The following is a 13,947-nucleotide window of genomic DNA, read 5'->3' as shown; positions in this document are numbered from 1 at the left end:
AATGGGATGGGATTTAGAAGTCAGAGTGGGAAGGGGTTGAGTTGGCGGAACAGAGGGGAGGAAAAGCTAGAAAGGTCATATTGGGATGGCAACCACCTCCTTCAGAAATGCTGAATAAACTCACAACTGGCAAGGCAGAGCCAGAGAGCTGCCCGTGGATGCTGAGTGATGGCACCTACACAGTGACCACTGGGCTGTGGCTCAGGCAGTCAGTTAGTATCACACACTGGAAAACATCCCATCCGTGGGCATTTGTCAACCAAACTGGAAGTCCGGCATCCCTGAGGGATGGCACTACCCTGATGTCAGAGGCATACAGTGAGCACTTGGTCTCCACAACTGATTGAGTTTCTTCAGAGAAGGTGAGTGGTTTGCTGGAGGGTCCAGCAGTCTCTTCAGTGACTTGACAGGTCAACGGCTTGGGATCCAAGTCTTCTGATTGCCAATCAATTGTCCTTTCTACTGTATAGCACTACTGATGAGAAAAAATGATTGACTTTTCAACTAGTTATTTTTTATATCATTCAGTCAAAGCTTCAAGGTGTTATCTTGGTTCTGCCTGGAGAGCAGAGAGCCAGTTAACAACACTGTCATCCTTGTGTTGTATCATCTCATTGAAAAGAGATTCAACATCTTCCAGAAAGGGTCTTTCAGAAAACCTTAGGCTTTCACACACAACTCATGTTCATTTTCTCCCTCCCTCCCTTCCTTCCTTCCTCCCTCCCTCCCTCCCTCCCTCTACTGGGTTGCTTGGCAGTCATGATCCAGGGAAGCAGCTTATAGAACCCACACTCTTCAGAGCTATCCTTGATTTTAGCTTATCACTGGTCCTTGTGGGGGTCCAAGGAGCCAGGCAGGCTGATATCCGCAGACTGAGTCTCCTGTATTTCTTGACAATGAAAAACTAGAGCAAGAGAGAGGCAATGTTGGAGAGACCTCACTCTCAGAGCTGGGGCACTGAGCGAGATTAATGGGCAGCATCTGCTGCTGCCGAGATGCAGAAAGGCAGAGTTGGCACTGTCAGTGGGACCCCAGGGCTGGATGGGTCCTCTGCCAGAGGACAGAACGCTTCAAAGCAAACAAAACCACAGAGAGGAAAAATAACACTCCTGCCATGAAATCACAAGTCAAATCAATAAACCACAAGGTTAATTTCCACAGGTTTGTAGCTCTGTGGTGTTGTGTGAGGAAGTGACTGGCACAATGGAAGGAACATGGGCTTTAGAGTCAATGGATATGGGATAAATCCTGCCACTCGATGGAGGGATGGCCTTGGGGAAGTTACTTAAATTTGGCATCATTTCCTTGTCTGTAAATGGGTATGATAATGATGTGCTAGCTTTGTGGTTAGAAAGATCCCTGTGCATGTGTGCGTGCGTGTTTGTGTGTGTGCCCATCTCTGTATAGTGCTGAGCGCATGAGGTATTACACAGAGGCAGGTACCATCAACATCATGATCAAAACTCTAAGAGCCAGTTAAGACTTTATGAAAAGTCTGCTCCTCCAAACTTTGCTCCCTGCTGAAATATGTCCATGATAACACAAATTACTTTGATGAGCTATCAAATTGTGTATAGTTTCTCTTCTTGGAATGGTCATGTTAAAGTCACACCTAAATAATTCTACATTATTTCTGTTGAAATTAAATAAGAAATTTAAGGCAAACATGGATTATAAATATTTATCCTAAAATTTTTAAACACATGGTTGGCATTCAGTGGGTAGAATGATCAGCTGGACCCACATCCATTAGTACCAGTTTTAAGTGATTGGTTATTGGTAAGGTTCAACGTGGTCAGCACAGTTTTTTCTGGTTGGCTGTTGCTAACTCACCCGATCCTGTATGATGATTTATATCATTGTGTGTATTTTGTCATAGTTCTATCCATCTTTAATTTCATCTTCCCTTCTAGGGGTGTGTGTGTTTACGCAGAAATCAATTTAGCAAATATAAAGTAACTTCTATTTAGCAGTGTTTGTCAAATATCTATTGAATAAGCCAGTTAATATACAGCCTAGCATATTATCAGTTAAGATACTGCCCACTGTATTATCCATTGATATGCTGCCTATTATGTTACTCGAATGCAGAGCTATGAGACAGTGGAGGGCCAAACTGTTTCTGATCGCGAGAACCAGGAGAGCTCCCAGAGGAGGTAACATCTGAGTTGGGTCTGTCAGAATCAGGCCCATGAAGAGGGAGCTGGAAGTCAGTCTAGGCAGAGGCCACAACATGAAGTGTTGCCCAGAGTCATGAAGGTGCTTGGGGCAGAGAGATGACCGTAAGGCACGTGGTAGAAAGTGGCTGCAGTTCAAAATCAAGCCTGAAGAACAGGCTGAGATCACGTCATGGAGGTCTGAGGAGATCATGCTAAGGAGTTTCTCAGACTTGGAAGGAATCCACACAGAGTTTTGAGCACCACACGTGATAACATCTACATTTTACAAAGAAAACTGACTGCAGAGTGGAGAAGGAAGAGAGGACACGAGTGTGGAGAGGTAAGTTAGGGTACTCTCACGATGGCTCAGGCAAGACGCGAGGACCAGGCAGTGGGGTTGGAGAGGAAGGGATGGAATTGAGAATGGTGGGGAGGGTGAGCATTCAGGACTTGTAGGCGGCTGATGTGGCAGTGAGGGCGAGGGAGGGGGCAAGGACCGCTGTGCTGAGGCTTGCTAGGCCAAGTTAGTGGGTGGTGACACCATCCGACTGATCCCAAACACCCATGAGGTCAATGAGAGCTAGGACGCAGGCACATTTGCAGTCCCTTCTGGGCCGGGTCCTGTGACTCATGGCATCTGACACTAAAAGCATGTTAACAAGTGGGAAAAGTACTCAACTTCTCCCAAGGTAGAAAATTCTAACCACCAGCTTCCAAATGGAAACCAGACAGTTGGCCAGAGGTGCTTGAAACAAGCTGGTAAATGTCTGTGGCCATCAACTCTCATCAAAGGGAAGACACACTGTTGTAGGAAACAACAATTTCTAACCAAATTTTCTTAAGTTTGAGCTTGTACGTGATATCATCAGGGGCATGGGCAAGAGACAACTGAATTAAAAAACCAGCTAACACATAAGAGGTCCTGAAAGCAAGCACGACAACATGGAGCATGCTAATAAAATAGAACAGATAATTTTTATATTTGCAGTTTAGAAAAAAACCCAAGGACTCATCGTAAAACCAACTCTTTCTACTGCATTATTTAAAAGCATACAGAAACTTTTATCTACCAAGAAAGTATCTATAAACACATGCGCTTGACTTGCCCCAAATAGCTTGAGCAACTTCAAAATTTCAGATAGAAGTTGTTATCATTTTCTCATGGACCAGCTCTGCATCACCATAATAATTAAAGGAAAAAACATGTCAAACCTCACTTGGCTGCTACAGCTACTGGAGGCACAGCTGTTGTGATTCTTAACGCATTTACAGCGCCTGCCAATGCTCCCTCTAGCTCCGCATCCTTAAGCTTTCAATGGTTTTGCTTTGTTTGTTTTGTATCCTGTGGAACAGAAAATAACCTGCACTGATTGTGGCAATTGATTGACTCAGCTGGTGCCTCAGAATATGAAATGGGAACTGAAAAGCACATCTGAAAAGTGTGTGGGCTTGAGGTGAGCAGGAAGGGGCTGCCTGCACCCCGGACTGGACTGCGTGCAGAAGCGTGGAACCAGCTGTGTCAGGCAATGGTTCTATCAGCTAAGTAACACAAAGTACCTTTTATTCTGCCTGCCTCTCCCTCTGTTTTCAGGGAGTGCACTGTTCTGAAAACTTTTTGAGAAGTATGTACAGTTCTCCCTCTGTCAGCTAGACTCCAGCAGCGGGGAGGCAGGCAGCCCCAGGGAGGGCTGTCCTCCCAGGCTCTGGGGCTGTCCCCTCTAAGGATCCACATCTGTCTTCCCTGGCCTGTCCTGTCCAAAGGCATCTGTACCTGAATAAGGAATTGTACCTGCAAGGTCCACAGAGTGGAGGCGGGTTTCTTTAACGTTTCGTTGGCTTCCCTGAGGTGGGAGGCAAGTAAGCAAAAAACAGATGTTGAAGGGCAACTGAGATGTCTTAATAATAATTCCTTCTTCACTTGCTACAACTTGGTCAAATATGAACAAAAGCGCCAAATGTTACAATTGTGCTCCATTTAACAAAATCGGTTATTTTGTTAAGAAGGGAAAATATCTAATCCATACATTTTTAAAAGACTTACAAGGGCTACCAGGAGATAGACATGTTTTAAAGACAATCCAGGGTTCAGAAAAATGCATAGGTTGTACTTAAGCCTGAAGATTTTGGGATAACATCTTCAATTTCCCAGTTTCAATTGAGTCGAAAAACAGTCTCCATGTTCAATTATAAAATCAATCACCAGTGCTTATACCCTTGAGAAATATACAGGAGAAAAGTAAGTGGGATGAGAAGAATACTTTCCTAAATATATTTAGATATATATGTATACACTCATTTTTTTTTCCAAGAGCAGGCTGCAAAGCGTTACTTAGGTTTACAAGTTTTAGCTCCAGTAATTGGAAAATAAATTTTTGTGGCCCAGAGCAATACCATTAGCTAATGAAACAGTGCCATCTGTGTTTTTCGGGATGCCCTAACTGGGAGTAGTTTTAAAGTGCTGTCCTTCCTTTCTCTTCATTTTACAGTGATAGTAAAATGTGTTCTTTCAGAATTAAGCAACTGTGGTCCTACATTAAGATTAATGTCTTTTCTACTTGGATCCCCAAAGGGACTTCGAATCACTCATAAAATAGAGAACGAGAGAAGGCCTTCTGGGGACCCCAGAGGGGGAGAGATTTGCTCTCCAACCCCGCAGGGTCCCCTCTGAGGCTCCCTGGGGCAGTGACAAGTGACAGGGCACAGGACACCCGTGTCTAGAATGGGGCCTGTCAGTTCAGGGAGGAGCAGGAGAGTTACTGTGACTCCACGGGACAAAGGCCCAAGTCTGCAGCAGGGGGTCGGGGGGGGGTGGGGGGGGAAGGATGGCTCAGTCCTACCTCGTGTTCCTCCTGCGTAGCTATCTTTTTTTCCTCCCATTTTTGATAAACCCACAGATGTTCCCCAAGGGGTTAGCACAGACTGCTCTTTGCTCCTTGGGAGAAAGAACCAGCTCCTCTTCTGTAGCAACGTAAACAAACTTGCCCTTTCTGCTCCGTCTTTCTCCTGAGATCCCTGATTCACTCTCTGATGACAACCTGCCATTTTCTGTTCAATTCAGCATGTTTACTTTTTTATTGTGATTCATGTCTGAGTTTCTTTTGAATCAAATTACTGCATTTCCCTGGTGAGATATGCCATATGACGATCTTGTTAGAACAAAATCAAATATAAAATTTGCACTCAGTGCTGCTCAGCCTCGTCCCCACCACATGTTTTCCCTTTGGTTTGGACACACTTCTGGCGGCTACTTGAACGGTCATGAATCCTTCCAGTGCTTAGGACAATTTTCAGACATTTCTGTCTTGGAAAAGATAGACAGACGGGTTGAAACAGTGTCAACAGAGAGAAAGTCACTACTGGGGCTGGTTTTCCCTAATACACATGGATTGAAGAAAACCAGAAAGACCAAGCGATTCATTTTGGCGAGTCACAGCAGCAACTGGAGACTTTCTTGACATTTTATTCTCAGAGATATAACATCATTCATTGTTTCAGTGAATCCTGAAGCCAAGCGTTCCACAGATTTTTTTTTTTTTTTTGAACGGGAATGGAGCAGTGTAGTTCATATTACACTTTTCAGTGAATAGTTTCCCCCTCCCCTGTACTTTGCTGATTATCTTTCAAGCAATTTCTGTGTGCCTCATACAAATAATGTTTAACAACTAGGTTGTGCTAAATAGTGCAGGAATGAGTCTCCATCCAAATACAGGAGAGACTCATCTGAGTCTTTCTTCAGCTCCCACGGCTTCCAGAGTGGCGTTCAAGCTTCTTGTTGGGATGCTTTGTGATCAGAGCCTAACTACCCGTGACCCCCAGCCCTTCCTAGGATCGGGCACACAGCACTACCGCCATTTCGGAGTACACCTCATTCTCTAGCTTTTGTGTCTGCCTAGAATCTGCCCTCTTCCATTTCCTGGCCAACTCCCACTCACTTTTTTCAAGAAAGAGTCATCCTCGCTTAGTCTGGTACCCCAGACTAGCCAACGTGCCCCCAGGGGCCTTGAAAGGACAGCTGCGAATCTCACTTGTGGGGTTTAAATGGACCTGCTGTAGTCCCTGTATGCTGCTTCCTCCAGTGGCGTGAGCTTCCGGAGGCTGAGGGCAGGGCAGGAAGTTCTCCATGTCCCCAGCACCCAGCAGTGCCAGATTCACAGCACCTGCTTAACATACGCTGGCGAATTAACGAGCACAGCAACTTGTTAAATTAACCACCTCTCCTCCATCTTTTGTTGCCAAAGACACCCTAGAACTTTTTAAAAAAAATAAACAGTATTTGGTGGTCTATAGTCACACCATTCCCTAGGACTTTCCTAATTTAGATATGAAAATATTCTTTTAGCAATAAAAGGTGACAGCATCTATTTTGAAATACTTATTTTCTCAAATGCTTTGTCCACAGAATCAAACCTACCTACTCATTTAAGCTACCTTTTAATGGGGACTTTGGATGATACATGATACATGGTAAGGAAACCACTGAGTATTTTAGAGGAAACAAAAATGTACTGAGCCATAGCGTGACTGGCTTATTCTATCCTCAGAGTGCTGAACACAAGAAATGACAGAGATGAACTGAAACCACAAAATGACACAATCTCCCTGTAAAGAACACGGTGTGAACTTTTCTCTTGGATCTTATTATAACTTAGTATTTTTCTCTTTTACTGGTTAACATTTCAACTAAATGCCAGATTCAATTCTAGCACTTATGATGCTAAATGAGATAATACCCACAACAAGTTTCTGAGGTTGACACTATAGGTATTCCATTTTATGGATGAAGAAACCAAGGCCCAGACAGGGTAGACAGCTTGCCCAAGGTCACACAGCTAAAGAGATGCAGAGATGAGCTGGAATACAGGCAGTCTGGCCCCAGAGCCTGTGTCCCAAACCACAGTGAGATTCACACTGCACCAGGCAGCCAGGGCACTCCTGACTTCCAGTGTGGATTAAATGAAAGGCTGCACACTCAGCCGCATGGTTCACAGAGGTGTGTGTGGAGTACTAGGATTATCCCCTACAGAACCTTCCATTTCATAAGTCCCCTTGTAACACCTCCCTGTTTGTTCCTGCTTTCTTCTCTAGCGTATGTGATTTTTAATTTCTTTCCCTTTCTTCTTCTTCCCTCTTTAAAAAACCCAACAAATTGATAATGGTTCTGGTGTTTAAAAGTATATACCCCCCACCCAGTTTATAGAGATGTAACTGACACATAACATCGTGTCAGTTTCAGTTGTGCAATGTGATGATTTGATACATGTATATATTACAGTCCTCTCTGACCCACTGAATAGCTAGAATGAGAAAAAGAGTTTCTTGAAATGTAATTAATTAATATAACATTTTATTTCAGTATAACAACCTTAATAAATCATCAATTATAAACTGCTTCAAATGAGTATAAACTGTTCTAGTTTGCACTTACAAGTCATAGTTCTTCAGGAGATATGAATGGGAAATGATTTTTTTTTTGTATTTTTTCAAATATGCCTCATCTATAGTGTGTTATAGGAAGTCTTGAGGTATTTTTATATAGTCCATGAAAAATGGGACTCAGGTGATTTTATGAATTGTATTTGAGCCTATAACTAATCTCTTTGACATTAACATCTTTAATAAACATTTGAGTAATATGTGCATTCAGAATACGGGATAGAACTAAGACATCATCTCTATTCATTAGGCTTATATTTTTTCACTAACCTAATTTTGTCTTTCATATGATATTAATGCTTTTGGAAGTCTTACTCTTAATCCTATTAACTCCTAAGCTAGCCTTTAAAAGTGCACGAGGAAACACGCAAAGGCAGTCAGTTTCACTGACTAACAAGCTAAATTGTTAAAGGTAGATCTAAGAACTTTGGGGTTGCTAAAATGCAGAACTTTATCTGAAAATATTGCCTGGACTGAAATCCAACCCTCGAGGTCCAGTTTCCTTGGCACAGCAGGCTTCTGAGCTCAGGTCACTGGCAACGCTCATGTTGCCAAGTTGCTAAGGAGGATGCTCATGTCAGCAGAGAGTGTGTGTCTGTCCATTTGTCCGCGTTGGCCTAAAGACCCAGTCTTAAAAGCAGCCAGGGCTCAGCTCTGACTGCTATAATGAAATCTCTGGCGATTGAGCTCAGAAGTGGGGCTAAACCCAAGACAACACAGCATCTGGGGCATGAAATGAAGTATCATCAGTGTCCCCGAGGGGGGAAAGCAGCAGAGTTTGAAACTTGTGGGGTACAGAGGTGGTAGAACTGATTTCTAAAATACTCTTAATTCCAGACAAAATGTTTCCCAACTGTGAGCTGGTTAGGGAGATGTAGTATCGCAGACACATTCTAAAATGGCCAAAACTCCTTATCTATGTGATCTTGTTTGTACTGTATGCAAGTTGCTCCTTTTTCCTCCACCAATGCGTGTGAACTAATGCTATTTAATAAGGTAAAAAGAGAGGTCCACCCCCGCTATCCTCCTCCCCCTCACCGGCCTCAGCCGCACGCACACACACTCAAGTGATGGGATGCTTCTCTGAACCCTACTTCTTCAAATCAGCTAATTCTCTCTGGTTCTTGAACGACTTTCCAACAGAATCAGCTAGGGACTGAGGTGGTAAGGTGAGGCCTACATTTTAGAGAAGGTGAGAGAACATCACTGTGCCTGCAAATGTCCCCGGAAGCTGCCCGCACTAGATCCCAGGACAGCCACGCGCTCTGGGCCGGCAGGACAGCGGCTGTCATGGCCGTGACACTAGCCAGCCTCCCTTCCTGGGGCCTAATCACCACATGACATCACTGGTTGGTCTATAATTGTTTTAAGTGGACAGTTTCTTCCTGGATAACTACCACAACATTATTAGGATCTAACATCAGACTTAATTATAGAAGAAGCCAAGAAGCGTAATCATGAATGGGGAAAGAGCGTGCTTGGCCTCTGTTTCATGGCATATTTATGAGGACGAACGGAAACGGTGAAGTGGTCCTCCTTTTTCCATTTTATATACGTTACCTTTCCAGAAAGGAGTCTCACAGCCAGACGGAAATAGGTCTCTTTCTGGCAGCATCCCTGGGGTCCTGCCGGCTGGCTGCAGGAGTTGGGAGCCCAGTCCCGGGCATGGCGCCCAGGAAGGTGCTCGTGCTCACCTCGTATTCCTCCTTGAAGCCGTAGCCCTCGGCACACTTCATCTGCGTAATATGCTGGAGCAGGTCGGCCACCCGGATGGCGGGGTGAAGCTGCCCGGTCTGGTAGGGCACGTCGGCCGGCTCCCGCTTCTTGTAAGTGTGTGACTGCACCAAGCTGCTGGTGTCGCTGGCCATCGTGTGGCTTTCGTCTAGGAAAAGAAGGCCATGGCGGGCATGAGGGAGGACGAGTGGGCTACGTGGGGGTCCCTGAAGATGCTCAGAAGCTGCTGCTGACACCCCCTCCACCTACGGCTCCAACAACCCCCACAGTGGCTCAGCGAAAAAGAAGTTAGATGTTTAGAAATTTAAATGGGGTTGGCAATACTGATAGGAATGAGGCAGAAATCGTTGTTTTTACAAAGCAGTCCAAACGATATATTGCTTTTACAAAGCTAGTTGGTAGGAACCCTTTAGCCTTTGGGCGCTCAAGTTTATAGAAGTTTCGGTCTGAAACTTCACCAAGGCCTGGCACAAAACCAGCCTTGTCTTCTTCCGAAGAGTTGTTAACTAGCTTGTATGATGAAGTAAATAAACTCCGTACAAATGTTCTGTGAGCAAAATAAAAGTGGACAAAATGGGTTGGCTTATAAAGCTAGCAACGGAAATGCGGACTTGACACATGAAATCCGAAGACAGTGGAATCAGAAAATGGATGAGGAGTCACTTGCATGCTCCAGTGTCAGAAAGCTTGACAGAAGGTTGTGGACCAGCACATGACACATGGAATGTTCTACGAGAGCTTACATGCAGGCTGACACACAGCAGAACCAGCTGGCTTTGTCAGAATCTACAGATAAGACACACACTCCCATTCCCTCCACACCTTTCCATGGGCGGATGGGGGAACTTACCATTTATTGGCACTTTTAAGAAGGTACATATCAGGAGAAAAAGAGGAGGAGAAAAAGGAAACAGGGCATAAGCAATAGTACTGTGTGAATAATTACAGGTAGTTTTTATTCTGTGCTTTACTTTTATAGTTAAGTTTTCTATCTGTAGGTGATCAGAGGTCAAAGCCTCAATCCTCCTATCGCCTTAGGATGGGGGTGCGCTATTTAAGCACTCAAAAACAAAAAGGAGGTTAAAATAGTATCATAATTGCTTTTCATCCCCCATGAACTAAGTAATGACTAAATAAGTCTTATTTGTATTCGACACATTTTCTCATTTAAATTTCTTGAACACGTCAACCAAATTGTACTATAAAACTAATGTCAAAATTTGGTCAAATAAGCCTAAAGAGGCTGTATTTTAATGGAAGACTCCTAGTACATTAGATTAATGAACTGCAGAAATTGTAGCTATTAAAAAATGTCTGATGCAGGAAGGTGTTATTAGATTAAGAGTTCCACGTACTACAGGTTAGCTCATTATAATGCTGAATCCCTTTAGCTGTTTTGTGATTGAGGATATGTCTCATAAAATGTAATGCTAACTTCACTTAAAATGAGAATGCTAAATCAAAATTGATTTCAGGTATAATGAATTAAAACATATATACAAAAGGATATGTTCATTTAAAAAAAAAAATGACCAGATTGTTTATCAATAGGGAATTCAGCTATGGGTATTCTTTTTTTTTTTTAACTGAGAGATTCAGCTCCAGAGGAAATTTCATTCAAGGGCACTCAGTTGGCTGGGCCTGGTTTTCAAACCTTAGTTCTATCTGCATTGCAAAGCACCTGGGGATGCATGGTATGGAAGGTGGTACACAAGTGTGTAGCTATGTTGCTGTTGCTGAAATGGCACCTGGATCACTACAAGGTGGCTAAAGACACAAAGACAAAATAAAAAGGAGTGGTACGTAGATTTCATGATTTTGGTTTTCATTTGGATTTGCTTTGAAATTAGCAATTCAGATGTTCCCATTCTATTAGAACAGTCACAAATAAACCGGGACATTTTCATATCAGATTTGCTTGCTGGCAACTGCCAAGCTCATAAAGTGGGATACAGGATCCCTGCTGAAGGACAGACTCTATGGAGCTTTTAGCTACTCCAGCAGGAAGTTCTGTTCTTTATATTAAAATAAATGGAACATTAATTAGTTTCCCCCCTGTGCCTCTCTCATTCTCTCCATTTTGTACCTTTTGGGATGAATGTAATTAAATGCCCTCCATTGTGGACTGACCTTCTAAACTTCCCCTAAATGAATCATCTGGGCCTTTCTTGTGGAGACACCGCAGCCTGGTAGGGCTCTGGTCCTAGGGCTAGGCGTTCTTGGAAGGTTTAATTCCCAGAGTGGCCAGCACTGTGACCACCGTACTGATCACGCCCCGCTGCATTATGATCTCCACCTCATTACTAGTGTGAAGGACCCATCTTAAAGCATTTAAACACTACCGAGGCTATCTAAGAAAGGAGAGCTATTATCGAGTACATAGATATCAAAGAGGGAATAGAAGGCTTCTCGTGCCATCTGTGGTATGAAACTGGGTCACCCACACTATTAGAAATTCTTGATGCCATCAAAATTAGTGGTTAATCAGTTTGCTCTGACTTAAAAAGAATAATTACTGATAAAATATATCATTTGACATTGATTTCCTATATTGGTTTAAAAATTACCAACAATTTTTTCAATTAAAAATTATGCCTAGGAGGAAATCAGAAACAAAGCTTCTCACTAACAGTTCTGATGGTTTTTGGAGAACTGCGAATTAATTCTACCTATATTCTCTCACAGACTATCTTCAATTCTCAACAAACAAGCTGAAAAATCTAGAATTGAAATGAATGCTATGTTTCTGAGGGGTGTGGGGTGTTCCATCTACTTATTAAGCAATATCAACATCTATCAAAATTTGTCTGTCAATATCTATTTATCTATATCTATCTATCTATCTATCTATCTATCTATCTCCCTCTCTCTCTCTCATTTTTTTTGGCAAGAAAAATGACATAAAGGCACACTAAAGCTCTATACCTTAGGCTAGGCACCTTAGCACATAAGCATAAAAGGAGATGGTAATACAGGATTTAAGGGTGCTGAGCTCCAAGTCACAGCAAAACGTTCTTGTCTGTATAAATTGTTGATAGTGCTGTTCCCCAAAAGTGCCAGAGTAGATGTATGTCCAGCTTATCATCTTCCCATGGTGTCAAGGGATCACCTCATTAATCCTTACTATGCAATATAGAGATTCACATCTGCACCAAACACTGTGGGAGGAACAGTTCCTAAGAACCACCATTTGCTGTGTTGGTACATATATAAGCCAGACATGATAACAGTTATTTGTCAATCTGGCTGACTTATTTTTCACAGATGTGCCTCATTTTTGCTACTTGAATTGTCTGTTCAAGTGATTCCCTTTTGGTAGAGAAGCCTAACCAAGTTTAAAAGATGTCCTTAGTGTTCGTACTAACAAAGCAGCGACTTTAAAAAATGATATTTGTTTAATGAGCTTATCTTAATCCTGCTGTGCAATCTGAACATTTTCTTCCCTCTGACAATGCATGTCTTAGCCCTCCCCACTCCAGCTCCCCCAAGGTCAGAACATCTACTAAAGGAGCTGCAGACTGAATGCCACAGCACACAAAGAAATCACAAATCTTCGCCTATCAAGAGGTTCTGCAAATGTCATCTGCATGTAGATTACTTTGTTCGGGTGCCTGAAATTAGCCTGTGCCCCTTACTTATGAAAAGAATAAAAAACCAGCCTTTTCCCCATATAGCTGGCATGAAAAGGGGGAGAGGGCTTTAGTGAGCTGTGTTCATTTTTGTGAACCCCAAAAATCTGGGTTTATGTCCATTCTTACACTTCTGTCTGAGTTCACTTCTAACTCAGGCAACAAACTTGCTCAAGCCCTGAAAACATTCTAAGAAAAACAAATCGCCCTAATCTACAAAAATCATAACAACTTAGAGAAAAGAGAAGCACAGGGGGAAAAATTATGTTGCAAAGATATCAACACTTGTAAAGAGAATTAGGAAGCAGAAGTCAAACAGCTGAGGATGGAACTTTTGCTACAATGAATTGGTATATACCTTGAAGTCGATTGTGTTGTGCTCCTTCTCGGTAAGGTTAGTAGTAGAAAGAGAACACAGCCGTGATACACTTGGGTTATTGATGCATCTCAAATGCAACAGCAGCTCATGCTTATTTGGTTATCAGAGCCAGGTAATGCCATTTCTCCAGAACTTTCTTACACTGGACAAATGGGATTTTTTTTGGCTCCCCACGGGGAACATTTTATATTTTCAATGCATTCTGCCCTACTGGGCTAACATTTTATTTCATTTCTAGTGACATCTGACACATAATAAGCCATGTGATTATAAAGTGCCATCTTGTCACTTTGCTGCTGAGAACATCAGCTCCTTTGAAATTCCACTGTGTGACAGACATTTTGGAATGCTGGGGGTGCCCTGAATGGCTCTGCGAAGGGGGGCCCAGACTCTACTGTGATCATTTTTCTGCATAACATTTGGCATAATTAGAAAAATGCTATTTTTGAAATTGAAGTTTTTAGAGCTTAGTGATAAGTGAAAATAATAAGAAGCGATTTTTACTTTTATGACTGTCACATTACCGAATTCAGCTCTTGGAAGTACACAGCAGAGTGATGACATACTGTGTTTTCCCTTGGGATCAAATCTGACTTTAAATTCTGAACACAGA

General features: G+C 42.7%; 1 protein-coding gene across 1 annotated transcript in view; it reads right to left on the bottom strand.

Moving 5' to 3' along the window:
- The window catches only part of PTPRM (protein tyrosine phosphatase receptor type M), an 824,025-nt gene that overhangs the window by 143,625 nt on the left and 666,453 nt on the right, over positions 1–13,947 (bottom strand). The window contains exon 17 of the mRNA XM_028123955.2: positions 9,287–9,474. Coding sequence (XP_027979756.1) covers positions 9,287–9,474 — 188 coding nt within the window. The remainder of the gene's footprint in view (positions 1–9,286; positions 9,475–13,947) is intronic.

Source organism: Eumetopias jubatus, unplaced genomic scaffold (genome assembly GCF_037043125.1).
Source record: "Eumetopias jubatus isolate StellerSeaLion01/CBP00866 unplaced genomic scaffold, mEumJub1_p1.0 scaffold_16, whole genome shotgun sequence".
NCBI lineage: Eukaryota > Metazoa > Chordata > Mammalia > Carnivora > Otariidae > Eumetopias > Eumetopias jubatus.
This window is presented reverse-complemented; position numbering and strand designations above follow the sequence as displayed.